At 42.0% G+C, this 18579-nt stretch overlaps 1 protein-coding gene across 6 annotated transcripts in view; it reads left to right on the top strand.

Moving 5' to 3' along the window:
- The window catches only part of cadpsa (Ca2+-dependent activator protein for secretion a), a 151862-nt gene that overhangs the window by 20241 nt on the left and 113042 nt on the right, over positions 1–18579 (top strand). For all 6 annotated transcript variants that reach the window (XM_014133444.2, XM_045691769.1, XM_014133438.2 and 3 more), the window contains 2 exons: positions 10928–11041; positions 12590–12922. In XM_014133444.2, coding sequence (XP_013988919.2) covers positions 10928–11041; positions 12590–12922 — 447 coding nt within the window. The remainder of the gene's footprint in view (positions 1–10927; positions 11042–12589; positions 12923–18579) is intronic.

Here is an 18579-nt window from a genome sequence, read left to right as displayed (position 1 = left end):
AATCACTACAAAACGTATTGTATGACCTCTTATACACTAAATTAGGCCCAGCCTTTGGAACTTTTCCTAAATATGGCTACTACAGTCATGGCCAAAAGTTTTGAGAATGACACAAATATTAATTTTCACAAGGTCTGCTGCCTCAGTGTTTTTAGATATTTTTGTCAGATGTTAACTATGGAATACTGAAGAATAATTACAAGCATTTCATACGTGTCAAAGGCTTTTATTGACAATTACATGAAGTTGATGCAAAGAGTCCATATTTGCAGTGATGACCCTTCTTTTTCAAGACCTCTGCAATCCACACTGGCATGCTGTCAATTAACTTCTGGGCCACATCCTGATTGATGGCAGCCCATTCTTGCATAATCAATGTTTGGAGTTTGTCAGAATTTGTGGGGTTTTGTTTGTCCCCCGCCTCTTGAGGATTGACCACAAGTTCTCAATGGGATTAATGTCTGGGGAGTTTCCTGGCCATGGACCCAAAATATCGATGTTTTGTTCCCCAAGCCACTTAGTTATCACTTTTGCCTTATGGCAAGGTGCTCCATCATGCTGGAAAAGGCATTGTTCGTCACCAAACTGTTCCTGGATGGTTGGGAGAAGTTGCTCTCGGAAGGATGTGTTGGTACCATTCTTTATTCATGGCTGTGTTCTTAGGCAAAATTGTGAGTGAGCCCACTCCCTTGGCTGAGAAGCAACCCCACACATGAATGGTCTCAGGATGCTTTACTGTTGGCATGACACAGGACTGATGGTAGAGCTCACCTTGTCTTCTCCTTTTCCGGATGCCCCAAACAATTGGAAAGGGGATTTATTAGAGAGACTGACTTTACCCCAGTCCTCAGCAGTCCAATCCCTGTACCTTTTGCAGAATATCAGTCTGTCCCTGATGTTTTTCCTAGAGAGAAGTGGTTTCTTTGCTACCCTTCTTGACACCAGGCCATCCTCCAAAAGTCTTCGCCTCACTGTGCGTGCAGATGCACTCACACATGCCTGCTGCCATTCCTGAGCAAGCTCTGTACTGGTGATGCCCCAATCCCGCAGCTGAATCAACTTTAGGAGATGGTTCTGGCGCTTGCTGGACTTTCTTGGGCGCCCTGAAGCCTTCTTCACAACAATTGAACCGCTATCCTTGAAGTTCTTGATGATCCGATAAATGGTTGATTTAGGTGCAATCATACTGGCAGCAATATCCTTGCCTGTGAAACCCTTTTTGTGCATGGCAATGATGACGGCACGTGTTTCCTTGCAGGTAACCATGGATGACAGAGGAAGAACAATGATTCCAAGCACCACCCTCCTTTTGTAGCTTCCAGTCTGTTATTTGAATCAGAGTGATCTCCAGCCTTGTCCTCGTCAACACTCACACCTGTGTTAAAGAGAGAATCCCTGACATGATGTCAGCTGGTCCTTTTGTGGCAGGGCTGAAATGCAGTGGAAATGTTTTTGGGGGATTCAGTTCATTTGTATGGCAAAGACGGACTTTGCAATTAATTGCAATTCATCTGATCACTCTTCATAACATTCTGGTATATGCAAATTGCCATCATACAAACTGAGGCAGCAGACTTTGTGAAAATTTATATTTGTGTCATTCTCAAAACTTTTGGCCATGACTGTATATTATGATCACTACATCCGATGGATTTGGATGCTTCTTTAGAGCAGATTTCTGCAGCATTATTAAAGAAAGATGTGATCAATACATGTGGATGATTTCATTCCTGTGCTGTTTGTAAATTACTTGATAGGTTGACTGATAACCTGAATGGCAACACCACCATTGACTCAGAGTTTTCACTTTAAAATATATGCCAAACAAAAACCATTGATTTCAAAGTTTAACAAACCATACAATTGTATGCACAAGGACTACTTTGAGCAATTTACACAAAAAAGTCACAAACACATTTACTGGAAGATGCGAAGTTTGGTAACAGAATTATGGTCAAATCTCCCTCAGTTTTTATGCAACCACTTTTTCAAAAACTACAGTATCTGCTCCAAATGAAGATTCAACGATGTCTACAGAAAGAATGGGTGTCAGCTATGACATTGCATCTTGAGTTTGAAAAAAAAACATTTGGGATATTGAACTACAGTAGGTGAAGTGGATTTACATCTGGTAACGGAGTTATGGTAACAGAATTACATCATGGGTCCCTAATCTGTACTATACAGAAATGCATCATTATGAATATGAATATCATTCTCTTCATGGTGATGTATCCTGAATAGGTACACAAAGGTAGAAATATGCAATATCCATCTTTTGCACATTTGGGTATTATTCTACAGACTGGCTATTATTGTAAAGAGCTCCGCCCCCAAACAAATCCACATTTGATTTGTCCGAACCAGACCAAATCTGAAACAATCATAGATGCCTATGTTTCACAAGTTTGGACAGCACAGTACAGTACTCTACTTTACTGTACTCTACCTTTCTTTACTGTACTGTACGCTACAGTACTGAACTCTACTGTGCTTTGCAAACTTGTGAAACATAGATGTCTATGATTGGTTCAAATTTTGTCTGGCCAGGGCGGACTGACCAAAGTTCAGCTACTTTTCAACGTCCATGGATGTCCGGTGTCGGTTGTTGCTCAGTAAGAGCCGGGGAAGAGAGAGACACACACACACACACACACACACACACACACACACACACACACACACACACACACACACACACACACACACACACACACACACACACACACACACACACACAGGTTTTCCAGACTGTTTTCACACTCTTGCATAAGTTTTAATCACTTATTCATTCATAAACAATCTTGATATTAGTAAACACATTAACTAATTGGTAGGTCTACCTTTACTTGTTACATCTGTGAACTTTAATTATCCTCCCTCACGAGGGAGAGAAATTATAAAATATCTGAAAGATATGTTTTGGGGTTTTTGGTAACGGAATTACAAGGCACAAGAAAATGTTTCTTAAACTTACAGAAGGCAAATCATTTCTCAGACTAAATGTAAGTATTGATATTAGTTGGCAGGGGTTTTTACTTCAACATTATTGTTTTTTGATGTATTTCTAATACCTTTTTAAGACTTTTTCTGGTAGATGTTTTCTAAGACCCCTTTTCCATCTGTTTGACCAAAATCAAAGCCTTTGCTTATTCCTAATGCCTTAATTTCTGAAACATATACTCGTAGCTTTCATTTGACACCCAATTTGACATGCTTCTGTAGACTTCACATGTTGGTGCTCATCAGTCCTTTCAGATGGAAATGCCCGGAAGCATTGCCCTACAGCAGTGGCACTGGCAAGTGACTGGCATGTTAGGTCCAGACCTGTAATATCTATAATTCAAAACACTTTCTTCAGCTATCATTTTATTTCAGAGATGTGGTTGAATACTCCCTTGCACATCTTTTGTACAGTAGATTGTTGGTCTATCTTTTCTTTTTTAGTTTCTTTGTCAAAAACAAACATTTCTGACAAAGGTTTCTTTAAAAAAAAGCAACTTCCTTGCAAAAAGGCAAGTAAACGAGAGTGGGGGAGGAGACATGTCTGTGTGTCTTCCCTTCTTTTGTGCTTGTGTGAGTGCATGTCCCTTAAAGCAACACAATGCCATGTTGCAGCTGAGCCTTCACGTGTGTGTGTGTGTGTGTGTGTGTGTGTGTGTGTGTGTGTGTGTGTGTGTGTGTGTGTGTGTGTGTGTGTGTGTGTGTGTGTGTGTGTGTGTGTGTGTGTGTGTGTGTGTGTGTGTGTGTGTTAGCAGGCGCACAGATGAGCACGTTAGCTCTCCTGTCTGGGTGGGCTGTCAGTAATCTGGGATTACACAATTCATTTGATGTGTTTACGGCCATTATGTAACTGCCAGGAAGAGCCCATCTTTGTGCCATGACCTCTATAAGAGGAGAGTGTGATGTGTGTTTACATAAGTTAGAGTGGTGTATTTGTGTGAGTGACGTGTTTGTGAGAGAGAGCTCCAATAGAAGGAGGCGGGTGGGGAGAGAGATTGCCCGCCCTCCTTCTGGTGCCATCTTTCTTCTCTGGGACTGTTTTCCTGACCAATATGCTAAGTAGTCACACATTAAAGACACCCCTTTGGAAGCTGAATGGTGATTGCTTTTCACGTGATGGTGATTAGGGTAATATGTTCCTTGACTTGTGATGGCAGAACCCCTTGTGAATGATCCAGAGCTATTTCAGACCTCATCAACTGCCAAAACACTAATGAGAGAGAGAGAGAGAGAGAGAGAGAAAATTCATCAACAGATGTGGTATCTGCTTTATGACAGAAAACCCGAACACAGAAACACAGTGGCTACATCATCTCCCCACCTCCCAGTTCTCCAGTGGGTAGCTATAGTGGCTGCAGAAACAGCATCCTATACTGTATAATAGGGGAAGTATGTTGCAGCGTGAACACACGTGACCGTGTTATGTGTTTGCAGCTCACACATGGCAGGCATAGAGATGGCCTCCACTGACACTAAACTGACACGTCCACTGCTTTCCCCTCTCTCCCTCTGTCACCCTGTTCCTCACTCTGTGTCTCTCTCTCGCTCACACATCTAGTTAACCCAGGGTGTCAGCGCCAACTGAGTTTCATTACAACAGATGCCATTCCGTACAGAAGGCCTGGAACCACTGTAGTACAATGAATATCAAGGAGAGAGGGACATTTGGTAAAGAGGTAGCTACAATACTTGGTATTATAAGGAATTGCACCCCGTAGAGTAGTCACCAACCTTTTTTGAGTCAAGATCACTTTCGGAGTCAGAATGCAAGCCGAGATCTACCGTTCCTTTTTTTTATTTTTTATTTTATTTTTTACATAAAAGCCTATGCAACATTTAACCTATTAAAAACAGTACTGTAGTAATGAGGTTTGTGCAGTAGGCTATAGGCCCAATACATTATCACTGCATATTGGCTTTGCTTGAATTGCCCTGCCAATGCATTGTTGTTCTTCTCAGACCATTTAAAATTATATTTCAACATTTGAGGTAAGCTTATATGATCACACCGGTCATAGATCAGTTGTTGTATTACTTGTGAGGCACAGCAGAGTGAGCATAAATTAAAATAATTCGCTTTTTTTATTTTACTGGGCTGACGCAGCCTGCATCTGATGGTCAGTCTCAGCAGAGGGAGAGGGCAGCAGACTGAGGGTCTGCCTCTCAACGTCAGACATATGAAATAGTTAAAAACGGGAACACGTCGCCAGCCTGGCACACAAGGCAGCTGAATCGGGTGCACCTGCCGCCAAAACCGCAAGACAAATTAAAAAAGCAGCAAGGCTTTTTTTCTTCTTTTTTTTTTACAGAAATGTTCGACTAGGAATGCGATCGACCGGTTGGTGACCACTGCCGTAGAGTGTATGTTCTTGTTTGTGAGATTATGTGAGAAAATGCATGTGTCTTAAAGATTGTAAGCTAGAGCCTGTCTGAGTGGCAAAGGTAGTTCTATAGGCAACAGAGACATTAAGCTGTGGCAATGATCATTACAGAGAACAGAGTAATAGAGCTGTGAAAAGCTGTGATACTATAAGGAGAGAAATAGAGATTCATGTCTAAGATGACAGTCGAGGGAATTATCAGCAGAGGTCCAGTTTCCTGGAGGACCAGGGATCTTTGTGATGTGTTCACCCCCACACAGAGCTCTCTGTGTGGGGGTGAACACAGCCCGGCGCCCTGGGGACATGAAAAGAGGACTGTACCTCAGACACACACACAATATGCTCGTATGCATGTATGCACACACATTCGCACACACACATGCCCTCATATGCAAACAGACACGCGCACACACAAACACACGCACACACACCACTAACGGGGACTCTGTATCACTGGGGGTCCGTCCGTCACTACCCACACGTCACAACCCACGCACAGTGGGCTTCTGGGTATGTGAGCACTGTCTCCTGTCTTCTGGTCACGCTCAGGGTACTAATCATGGCAGAAAATGTAGCCACTGTATCGTTAGATGAACACTAATGCATACACAGGACACGCTCGCTTACGAGATACAAGGCACGTGCCATACAGGCATACAGACCATGCTTACACTCTTACGAACACAAACATAATGAATGAAACAAACAAACACACACACACAGACGTGGTGTGTGAACATGCACACTGAAAAAACGCATGACTTAATCTGCATGAAAGTATGTGCAACATGTTTGTACAAAACATTCATAAAACAGTCTCCTCCTATACATACAATGTATTGCTCCGTGACCCTGTAAAGAGCATGCCTTTTCAGGAGTCAGCATTGTTTGTGGCCAGCTGGCTCAGTAAAACAATCAATCGAGGGAATATTCCATCCTGTGCCAGAGATGATTAGATTCATGCCATTAAAGTGGTGCATTACATAAACCCTCAGCCTGATGTTTGCTATCTTGTGGGCTTAGGGCCGGTACTGCGCTATGAATTAAGTGGAGTGGACGCAGTAAAACACGGGAGAGACTTGAGTCAATGAGTAGAATAGAGACTAAGTTGCCTTGTTGAACCACTGGTGTCTATCTGTAAGTGAAACACATTCTGAGCTGATTGAGCTGGGAAAACATGACTAAATTACTTAAAAATATATATGTTAATGTAGAAGATATCTGGAATTATGACTTTGCTGTTAATCTAATGGAAGGACACAGAGTAAAATGTCATAGCAACATGATCTCATACACATGCATTATGCTGTACCCAAGTGATTGGAAGATGGAGCGTTCTCTTCCTGGTCCTCCAATGTTTGGAGTGTGCCTGTTTGCTTTGTGTCTGTTCATCACTAAAACACTGGCAGAAAAGGCAAGTGTAACTACTGACTCAGTGTGCCAAACCCCAGTCAGAACACTGACCATCTCCTTAGTAATTCCCTGGTATTACTGTATTAGTGTGTTGGTGTGTGTAGTTTCTGGAGTGCTGCCATGGCTGGCTTGCCTCTGTCAGACAGGCATCTATAGAGAACCCTAAAGGATTTTCCTCTCTGTCTTAGGATGAGGATATCATATTACACAGACACACACATTTATGTACGTACTCTATCTCTATCATTATATTTTATTTTGCATCTGGGGTGTAAAAAGCAATCAATCCTAACATTGTCAAAGTGCCATCAATCCTAACATTGTCAAAGGCCAATCTTAAACATATTATAAATAATTACACACAGGCATGTGCCTTGTTTCTTGTACAGACATAGCAGTTCATTTAATTTAAGGACAGACTCAAAGTAATAAAGATGCAATGAAAAAGGGCCTAGTGAACATGGCACAGGTGCAAGCGCTTAGTAAATCTAGGCCCATGTTTGATGGATTCTAATGTAAACAAATACAATTCAATGCTTCGTTAGGCACATAAGAGTCCTGTGGGAATTCATTCTGAAAAGGACAGTACTATATGGAAACTGTATACACAGACCATTATAGTGCCTAGTCTCACCCAGCCTTGGTACGAGTGAGTGAGTAAGTGAGATTTCTCTAAGAGTAGACACTGACATGGTATCTCTATACACTTGAACAGGGAGTGTCAGAATTGCCTATGTTCCAAATACACTGACAATTCCCATAGTAAACACAGATCTGAAAGCACTAGATAGGTGAAGGCCATATGGAGAAAATACTTGCTCTCAGATTCTGCCAAATCCAGTCCTCTCAAATCTGTGGGATTTGGAGTCAGGAGTCGAGGACAGGGATTTATTAAAGTGTGTTTGGACATACTGTAGCAACTATCTCACGTAATTTCCTAAAGCTGCATGCACATCTGCCCCTCCCCACGACAGCTACCCTATCCCTCTACCCCAACCCCCAGCCCTGGCAGTACAGATTTCCCCTGATTCCTGTCAATGGATTGGACTATTCCCACAAGGACCAGTACAGAAAAAATGTATGAAAATGTATGCACTCACTACTGTAAGTTTCTCTGGATAAGAGCATCTGCTAAATTACAAAAAAAGTGGCTTGACTACAGATTCTACGCTTAGCAGCAGTCATGTTAATTCTGTGGATGTGTATCTTCCTTTTCCTTAATTGTAATGTGGAAGTTATAAATCCCTGGTGGGCATATTGTTTACTGCCTCACACCATATAATGGTCTGTATATACAGTTTCCATACAGTACTGTCCTTCTTAGAGTGAAATCCCACAGGACTATCCTGGCTGAATAAATAAATAGAAAGATGATTGGCCTCCCAGAAGGTAGGCTGACCTCTCAGAAGGTAGGCTGACCTCTCAGAAGGTAGGCTGACCTCCAACTGTTCTCCTTGGTGTGCTGACCACAAAGCTAGAGTGGATGAAGCATTTTTGGGGAATTACTGGTCCTACAGACAGTTTAACCCACAGTCAGGTGCATATAGGGAGAGAATGAGGCTGAAGGACAGCTGCCCAACAACCGGATCAACTGCGGCAGTAGTATCAGAATCTGGTCTGTGTTGTGGCCTCATACAGGGTCTATAAAACTAAGGGCTGTCTGATCTTCCTCCATACACTCACACCAGCGTGTAAGTGGATGGATTGAGTAGAAGAGTGTTTACAGGGAGGGATGGAGACCAGTTAGAGGTGTGAGAGGAAGAGAGAGTGTTCCAGGATGGATGGATGACTTGAAGTACTGTGAAGTTCTCTGCTGTGCTACTTAGGTCACATCTATGAGAGTCTGTGGTACTGTAGTTCACCCCAGACACGATGCCCACTCCATCTGCTCCACTGCTGATTAATCACATGGGTCTGATTGTGGTAGGCATCTGGAGGTGAGAGGTTTGGCTGGCGTTCAGTCTTCATCAAACCCTGTGGCCCAGCTGGTCTGCTGAGACATCCCTCTCACCCAAACATGGGTTATTTATCAGAGATGCAGAGAGGTGAATGGGGCTGGGTAGGGTGAAGATCCACAGCTGATGATGGTTGAGTGGAGCTCACTAGATCTCAGAAAATTGTTGAGTTTCTCTATATATTGGATGGTTGATAAATAAGGATAAATGTAATTTCCATAGCTATAATCTGTGCTATAATCATTACCCTGACCACTGATAATATCAGGGTTTCAGCTTAGTCCTCGACAGAGAGGCTGCTAATAGAAAGGTCATGTTGAACTCTGAACCTTGACCCCATTCAGGGTAATTACTACAGGGCTTTGTGGAGTTGTCTGTGACATGGTGACCATGGTAACAGGAACTTGGGGCAGCAGTGGGATGGGACAGATGGGGAGGAGGTCCAGGGGTGGGTTGGGTTGGTAGGCGTGTCTTTAGACATTATTGTTTCACTTTTCTCAGATATCAAAGGCTGAAAAAAAATGTGTAGAGGACAAAGGAGAGAGACCACATGAAGGGAGCATTGATAATACATTTTAATTAAGAACAGTATCGTGTTCCTCGGCAAAATGATGGCAGAATGGTTGGCTACCCTCCCCTTAACATGTTGTGAGTGTGTGATAAAGACTTTGATAAATTACTGATTTGATGGACCAGTGTGTTATTGTAAAACAAGTGCTTCCATTTATCAGACGCCAATGGGTTATAGTCACTAGCCTACATCAGAGATTGGACCTTGGTCTGCACTCTGCATAAAAGTTTCATTATGGCTATGCTGACTCGTGTCATCCGTCTCTGCCACATCACTTATACAGGCAGCCCAATTCTGGTCTTTTCCACAGATCAGCTCTTTTGCCAATAATTGGGCAAAGATCAGAAGAGGACTGCCTGTGTAAATGCAGCCTTTCTCTATCCTTCCTCCCAGTTAGACCTGCTCTCTTATCTATCTGCTCCTACCAGCCTGTGTATTTAGCTCGGGAAGGTCAATATACATTTACACAAGTGCCCAGTGCAGTATTACTGTGGCAACATCAGCCCGAACTAATTTCCTATCTATCTTTGAACATCTTTATTACCCCATAATTTATTTATAGCCTATCAGTCCTGTTGCCGTGTGGCGAGTGTAACACTGTGCATCTGTTTGCAGCATTATCAGGGATAATGCCCTTTTGCCATACAGCGATTGCACCACTAATTAATTTTAATGCAAAAAACATCCCTGTTGTTATTGTCAGCTGAGACTGGGAGACCCTAGTTTTAACACTTTGGTGAGGGCTGTAATTCACAACTAACGTGGCCATTTTTTGCATTAAACGCTCTGTGAAGTATGCAAATAAAGATGTGTATGTTAAAAAGGGCATGAGATCGAATCATGAAATATGTAATTGGTAATGTGAGGACTTAGATATGAGTGTTGGGACAGGGGCTGCATAAGGCATTTAAATGATTTGTATGCTGAGGATGTTAGAGGAGAACACTGGGTTTAAACCAGAGTCCATGTTTCAGTTTAGCACTGAAACATGACAGTTTTCTTGCACTGTACCCAATGATTTATGAAAGCTTACTTGATACGTCAATGTCCTGATTGTGGTTTTACAGACGTGTTTATGTTTTATGTACACACTTTATTTGAATACTTATGAAATGCCCATTGTTATATTTAGTAACACTTGCTTATTTTCCCTCGACTCCAACCCCATTTAATGCATTGAACGGATGTGGGTGGAGCAATGTCTACATAAGGGTGCAAGTTTTAACACTCACAAAAGCTCTGACGAAGGCCTTGAGGCTGATACGTAAAGCTTAATAAAGAGCAGTGATACTAGCAAGAGCAGTGTGTGGATTTATCATTTTTTAACATCTTATTCAATTGTTACCATGCACCTGTAACAAAGATAGCTCAGATGTGCAAATGCCTTTTGAATTTTGAAGAAGATTTTGTGTAAGGGAAGAGACACTTAGAAATACATTTATATTCAACATTTATATAAAGTTGTTTATTTTATAAGGGGACTGTGAGAATAGAATGGTATGAAGTAAAGTCATATAATATGAGAACTTGATGTTATGATGATTCCTTTCACTCTGTTGTGTTTCTCTCTATATTAACTTTCTCCTGTCTGTCTCCTCTCTCAGATCAGTAAGCAGCAGCTACAGACAGTGAAGGAGCATTTCCAGGCCTTCCTAAGTGGTGACACCCAGATAGTGGCAGACGAGGCCTTTATCAATGCAGTCCAAAGCTACTATGACGTGAGGCCCAACTCTGTGTGTTTGTGTTTTATTTTAGGTCTGTATGGGAGTATGTTTAAGTGTATGTTGTCTTTTATGTTGATTTGTATTCCGTAATGATTATCCTGCTGTTTTAAATGGTCCTCAGCGGACGGACCAGTCCGTCTGGATATTTGAGGAGATGACTCACCTTTGGTCTGGTAAATGATGTGGAACTCACAGACAGGCTGCTTCCTTCAGGCAGTCTTATTAATGTTCTCATCCTGCATCTGACAGATTCAAATGAATTGGACTTCCCAAAATAGGCCTCTGAAATATTCAGTCCAGACAGCAGCTATGTGAGGTGCTAACCTAAATTTATGGACGTCTTAGGCCCTTAGCTTTGAGTCTGACTATCCATCCCATCCAATCAGTCCACCTTCACTCTGAAATCACAGAAGGATGAGGTTCAGAACACTATTGCAAACCTTCCTAAAAGTTAGAGAAAAGGAGACAAGAAAATGTATTGAAGCGAAAAGGGGATTTACTCTGCCTGTAGAATTAATCAATGTGGCACTTTAATAAACGCAAATTAGTGAATTGAAAAAACTAAAGCCAGTTTTCCAATTGAATTAAAGCATAATGGTATTACTGTCTGAGTTCTGGATTCTTACACACTCCCCACATCCCCACCTGCTCTGGAGACTGGAGGAGAGACACCTGGGGTGCTCTTTGTTGACAGAACTCAGGGTAATGCTACTGTACGTGAAAGTGACAATGTGTAGACAACATTTCAATTCTATTTTCTATATCAGCAGTTTCTATATTTAACACTCCCATTTGTGCAGTGTTCCCTTCTTTTTGGCCCACTAAGAGCACTGCTGCTGTTGCAGAACAAGTCAAGTGTCCAAAGTTGGCTCCAGACAGAGTGGTAAATGTCTGTGTATCTGTGTGTCCATCCAGGCTCAGAGATGTGGCCTTCTGTCTTCACCCTGCGTTAGGCACTGATTGGGACAGAGAGTCTGTCACTGTGAGCCATAAGGAGGTTGCACGGTAGAGAGAGGGCCAACATCTGAATCAGGCAGCCATTTGGGTCCTTCTCTCTGTCTCTCTCTTTCTCTAACCCACAACCCTTAGCATGGAAAATTGCTTTGTGGGGATTGTGAAAAAAATATATGTGCAGATGGAATTTAACAGAGAAGCACAACAATGTCAGATTGAATTGAAACTACAATAATTTATTTCCCTCTGCACCTTCGTCATAAAGACCCAAAGACCGAGCTCCAGCAAAGCCTCAAAGAGAGAAGCAGTACTTCAGAAACCCTCTTTTGCAGCTGCGTCTTCATTTCATGTCCTTCCAGAAACAAAGACGTGTCAGCCTGCTACCAGGGCTACTGAACACAGCTGCATGGGAGAACGTCTCATAGAAAATAATGGATCATTTCCCATTCAGGAATTGAGTTAAAATGAAATTTATCCTAACCTCTCAACCACGCTGTATGCTCTTCCTCCTGTATGTTCCTCCTGCCCTGTAATGCTTAATCCACATGCTTATTAACGCCCTCTTTCTGCTCTCGACCGTGACAACAGATATTTTTGAAAAGTGACCGTGTGTGCCGGATGGTCCAGAGCGGAGGCTGCTCGGCCAGTGACTCGCGGGAGGTCTTCAAGAAGCACATTGAGAAGCGTGTCCGCAGCCTGCCCGAGATCGACGGTCTGAGTAAAGAGACGGTGCTCAGCTCCTGGATGGCCAAGTTTGACACCATCTACCGTGGAGAGGAGGACCCCAGGAAGCACCAGCAACGGATGACTGCCAGCGCAGCCTCAGAGCTCATCCTCAGTAAGGACCAGCTCTATGAGATGTTCCAGTCCATCCTGGGCATCAAGAAGTTTGAGCACCAGCTCCTCTACAACGCCTGCCAGGTGAGATAAGAGCTTCATGTCATGTCCTTTACTAGACATTTTTAAAACACTAACACTTTCCCTGGTGGTGATTTGTCAGTTTCACTCCTTTCTCCCGGTCTGATAGTTGACTTGAGCTGCAGTGTCACTCTTTCAACCCTTTAATGCTTTAACTTCAGGCTTGCTTCTCGTTAAGTTCCAATGGGTTGAAATGGTAAATGTGTGCCGTGAAAGCCTTTCAGGGTTATTAGATGAATTGTCACCTGTCACAGGAAAGCACAGCTTTCAGTGTGGAATTGAATACTCTTTGGACCTTTAACCTTCGATCCAAGCAGGAAAGAGGAATGAATACTGAAAAGAAAATATGACCATTGTGAGATGGAGAGAGAGAGTGGGTGGTGTGCAGGGCGCTATGGAAGTAGAACAATAGATGAGTGTGAGTACCAAGGTACTGTGTCACAAGGAAAGTGGGGGATGGCTGGAAGTGACTCAATACACCTGCTAACTGCAATCATATTGTAATCATAGCGAATGGAATGGATAGCTATTGATAATTGTTGAATGGAGAGGGTGGCTGAGAAGGCCGCCAGAATAATAGGGTGATGGTGGCTTTTAAAGAGGGGGTCCACATACCAGTCATACTGGGTTCAATGGAAGAAGGTGTAGTGAGCCCTTTAGCATGTCTCAAGTCATCATCAAGCCTTTTGTCTGTCCAGGATTAACCATTCAGGTGCCACACACACACACATGATGCTGTCCATACAGTATGTGTGTAGGCCTAGCCATTATATTATTAAGACCTGTGTATCATTGTAGTCCAGGCCAGGACTGAAATAACTTTTCTGCCACTGCTTCATTCAGTAATGTGCCCCGTCCACGCTCAGGTTCCAGTGGAAACGCAGAGCCAGCCCATGAACATTAGCACTGCTATTGACTCATCCTTCGGTGGAGACATAGAAGGATGTGCTAACGATAAATCTGCACAGACCTGCTGTGTGTTCCATGGAATTAGCTCTGACATTGTGCAATTTTGTTGCGAATGGAATTGCCTACCTATTACCCCCTACTCTTTTCTTTGCCCTCTTTTCAAGAAATATGATTTAGTTTTCTTCTGCCATAGTTTAAAGACACATTTACTGTCAATATCAACACCCACTACACATTCAATCTCTGGCACACACGCGCACACACATACACACACCAGGGTTTCCGTTAGACGTCAATAGCCGGCTTTTGGCCGATAAAAACCCCAAAAGGTTGATAAATAAAACTATTGCCTGCCAAAATGACCTGTAAAAACAATAATGCTTTTTATTCATTGAATGCCAGTTGATGCAAATACATTTGACCGTCATGCCTATGAGTCTATAAGTAATTTGCATAATTTAGTGGAATTAAATTGGCCTGTGTGTATTTTCATTAGTCATCATGTATGTTTTTTATCCAACACAACTATCACACGCGCACAGATTTCTCCTGCAGCTCCTCAGCTGGTTGCTGCTGGAGTAAAACGTGTGCTTTTATAAGCCCATTCATTGCACAACTATTCTAAATGCAATCACGTGTTAACAGTTTTGGTGCACGATTAAAAACAACTATTTTTATTTCTCAACTAGTCATTGAAGCGCACCTCCCATTCACCATTCAAGTGTAGGCACCAGGATATCAGCACGTCACCCACCACTTTACAATGTGAGCTAGAGGCAGTATGCATTTTGAAATCATACTTAATTGTTTGAAATCTGAATGTTTTATTTCATATTATGAGGCTGTCATGGAAATTACCACCAGGGACACCTGATGTCAATATTAAATTAATCATTCTTTATTATCAGCAAGCTGGAGAGGTTCCAACAAACTTAATGAACCATAGTACACGTCGGTCCGGAGCTCTGCCGGGGCAGTCCCGTTATTTCTCTTATATACTGCTTACACAGACAGGTTATATTTGCATGATTTACATTATTCATTAATCGCGTTTGGTTCATGCATGTGATCGACCAATACCTAACAAGGCTTATTCTCTCCAAGCTGATACCTTGAAACTGAGATACCCCTTTCGGTTCTCAAAGCAACGTTCTGGGCATATTGCCAAATTGCTTATACTGATAGTGAAGATTCCTCCCAGGAACGATCAATCAATCACTTGCATGAACCAAGTTGAATTGGTTAACGGAAAAGCACCTACATAAAATGTTTCTTCACAAGGCATGCCTCAAAGTAGCTTTTGAAGCAAGGTAAAGTCTGACCCTGGAAACGTGGAGGCAATTATTTTATAAAGACGTCATAGTTTCAAGTTTGGGGAAGCAATTTATCCTAACATTTCTACCATTCTGCGTGCCAGTTCTGATTTTCATAGGCGCATTAACAGTTTCATTAAAATAATAACGTTTTTGTTTCTCAAAATCATTGTCACGTGGTTAATCGTAAAAATCTGAATTAAAATGACAAAAATCTAAAGTAAAAGTCAACTAATGCGAGATCACCAGCCTCTGCCATATGGGCAGATTGATTCACCGTCATCCATTGACGGCTAAAGAAATGAGCGCATAGCCTATAGGCAAATGAAGCAGTAGACCTATAACTTCCATTGCTTTTTCACACCGAGGATTGGTGCTTATCGAAGGGAGATTGTTGCTCCCTCAACATTATCAGGAAAGAGAAAACAGACACATGGTCATTACTCACATGGAGCACTCCAAACAAAAGACAATAACAAATTTGACAAATCTCGTAAATGATGGTTATGAAATAAACCAAAACTTGTTTCTCACAAGTGTAGCAGGTTGTGAACTCTGCAAACAACATTTCCACTCTGAGAATGAGAATGGTAAATTACTTTAATTAATACATGCATTAACAGAAATGTATGTAACCAAATGACAGGGATTAACGGTACATTTACTACTGATGACATTATCTTCACACATATTTTAGATTATTTTAATTGACAGCCGCAACTCAATTATCAGCTAGGCCTATTGCCACGCTTGCTGCCCAAATTGCGGGCTTCCGAAATGAGGGACAGAACAGCTGTCATCTGTGTCCTTACTCAGGTACCTGTCATCATGCACCTTAGCATTGTGTGTGTGTGTGTGTGTGTGTGTGTGTGTGTGTGTGTGTGTGTGTGTGTGTGTGTGTGTGTGTGTGTGTGTGTGTGTGTGTGTGTGTGTGTGTGTGTGTGTGTGTGTGTGTGTGTGTGTGTGTGTGTGTGTGTGTGTGTGTGTGTGTGTGTCCCTCAGGAAACTGAAGACCCGTAGTGGAATTCATGACTATGTAAACCTTTCTGTGTAGAAACAATCTCAGTGACTGACTAAATTAAAATGAGAGGTCGTCTCACCGCTGTGTGTAACCTATGATAGGAGGCAGAGACTCTTTGTCTTCTGAAGAATGTGTTTTGGCCTGTAATGATGACTTCAGTTAAGGAATAAATTGAATAAATTCATGAATTGAATTTCAGTCCTGTGTGGGTGGAACAGTGTGGGTGTTGTTCCTTTTTATCAGATGGGGTTTGGTGTTATGGATGTGGTCGTGCCGACCGCCTGGCGCTGTTTTAATGAAAACCTGTAATTGGTCAGAATGGACAGGCAACAGCACAACATGGCTGAGGTGACTACACTGCTGGCTGCCCAGGGACTCCTATGGAAACACAAATCCAATGTTAGATCAGCATGATAAATAAATAGTATCTTTATTAATCCAGCTCTGGTGAGGCAGATAATTTGCCTTCAGCTCTGCTCACACAACACAGACACACACCTTCCGGTTGCCAGTTCATCTCATTCTTTCATTTCTCTAGTAACCTTCTGGCCACTGGTCTGCCTCTCTAACTTCAAGGATACGTAGGCCCCATATAAACACTGTCCATAAAGCCTGTGGAATCGGTTAACTATAAAACAATATAAAAACATCAACGCAAACAGGTGTTTGTTTGACAAAAACATTTTGCCTACCCCAGGACACACAATTTCTGGCAGAAGTCACTTTTATCAGTTATTTTCCACTTGAGGTGGAACAGAAAAACAACAGCCGTCATCAGAGTGAGTCTTTAGATGTTTCTGTTAGATGTAAAGTAACTCAAGTCACTTACTGTACACCTCAGTTAATATGTATATTCTATATTTTAGAATCATAAACAAGGCTATGAACACAACAATTTGAAAGCCCTCCATTCTATGCATACATTTGCTGTGAATTACAGAATGGGAGAGATGGGGAAGTAATGTATCCTCCATTTTCATCAAAGACCTTGCTGTTATCGTACTACAAACAGAGATCTGTCTGAAAGCTTTGAAGTAGATCTCAATGCTGGACTTTTGTATTGGTCTAGACTGTGTGGTACTGTATTTTGCTATGCTGTGTGTGTGTGTGTGTGTGTGTGTGTGTGTGTGTGTGTGTGTGTGTGTCTTTTGTTTGTGAAACCTTTCTGCTGTTAGTCTCACACACCATGCCCTTTGTCTGCTCATTCATGGCTCCCATGGCGACAGTAAACATGGCTCCCTCTCTTTCCCTCCCTCCCCTGTCAGCTGTTGTCACCCTGCGTATATTAAACCAGACAGACGGGATTGGTTCCCCCCCACACATCACAACTGCTGCTACCAGACTCTTATAATGATAGCTACATACTGCACAATCTAAAACACTTGCCCCCCAATCACCCATTCCCCAAAACACATGTAAATATTAGACTATAAATTGTGCATTCCTGTATTATACTTATGCAAATATATACACTACCGTTCAAAAGTTTGGGGTCACTTAGAAATGTCCATGTTTTTTAAAGAAAAGCAATTTTTTTGTCCATTAAAATAACATAAAATTGATCAGAAATACAGTGTATACATTGTTAATGTTGTAAATGACTATTGTAGCTGGAAACAGCTGATTTTTTCAAATGGAATATCTACATAGGTGTACAGAGGCCCATTAACAGCAACCATCACTCCTGTGTTCCAATGGCACGTTGTGTTAGCTAATCCAAGTTTATCATTTTAAAAGGCTAATTGATCATTAGAAAACCCTTTTGCAATTATGTTAGCACAGCTGAAAACTGTTGTTCTGATTAAAGAAGCAATACAACTGTCCTTCTTTAGACTAGTTGAGTATCTGGAGCATCAGCATTTGTGGGTTCACCAGTCTCAATGTCAACAGTTGTAACGGCTGTCTGTAAGAGGGAACCAAGGTGCAGCAGAGGATGTGTTCATCATTAGAATTTTAATACAAAAAAACAAGAGAACAATACAAAATGAACAAAAACGACAGCAAACAGTCCTGTTAGGAAAATACTCTAAACAGAAACAATTACCCACAAAACCCAAAGGAAAAACATGCTCCTTATGTGTGACTCCCAATCAGCAGCAACGAGCTTCAGCTGTGCCTGATTGGGAGCCACACACATGGCCCAAAACAAAGAAATACCAAAACATAGAAAAAGGAACATAGAACGCCCACCCAATGTAACACCCTGGCCTAACCAAAATAAAGAACAAAAAACCCCTCTCTATGGCCAGGGCGTTACAACAGTGAAGAGGCGACTCCGGGATGCTGGCCTTCTAGGCAGAGATGCAAAGAAAAAGCCATATCTCAGACTGGCCAATAAAAAGAAAATGTCTACACTGTATATCTGATCAATTTGATGTTATTTTATTGGACAATTCTTTTAAATTGTCTTTATAACA

Source organism: Salmo salar, chromosome ssa12 (genome assembly GCF_905237065.1).
Source record: "Salmo salar chromosome ssa12, Ssal_v3.1, whole genome shotgun sequence".
NCBI lineage: Eukaryota > Metazoa > Chordata > Actinopteri > Salmoniformes > Salmonidae > Salmo > Salmo salar.
Note: the sequence above shows the minus strand (reverse complement) of the source record. Positions and strands in the feature narration are given on the sequence as shown.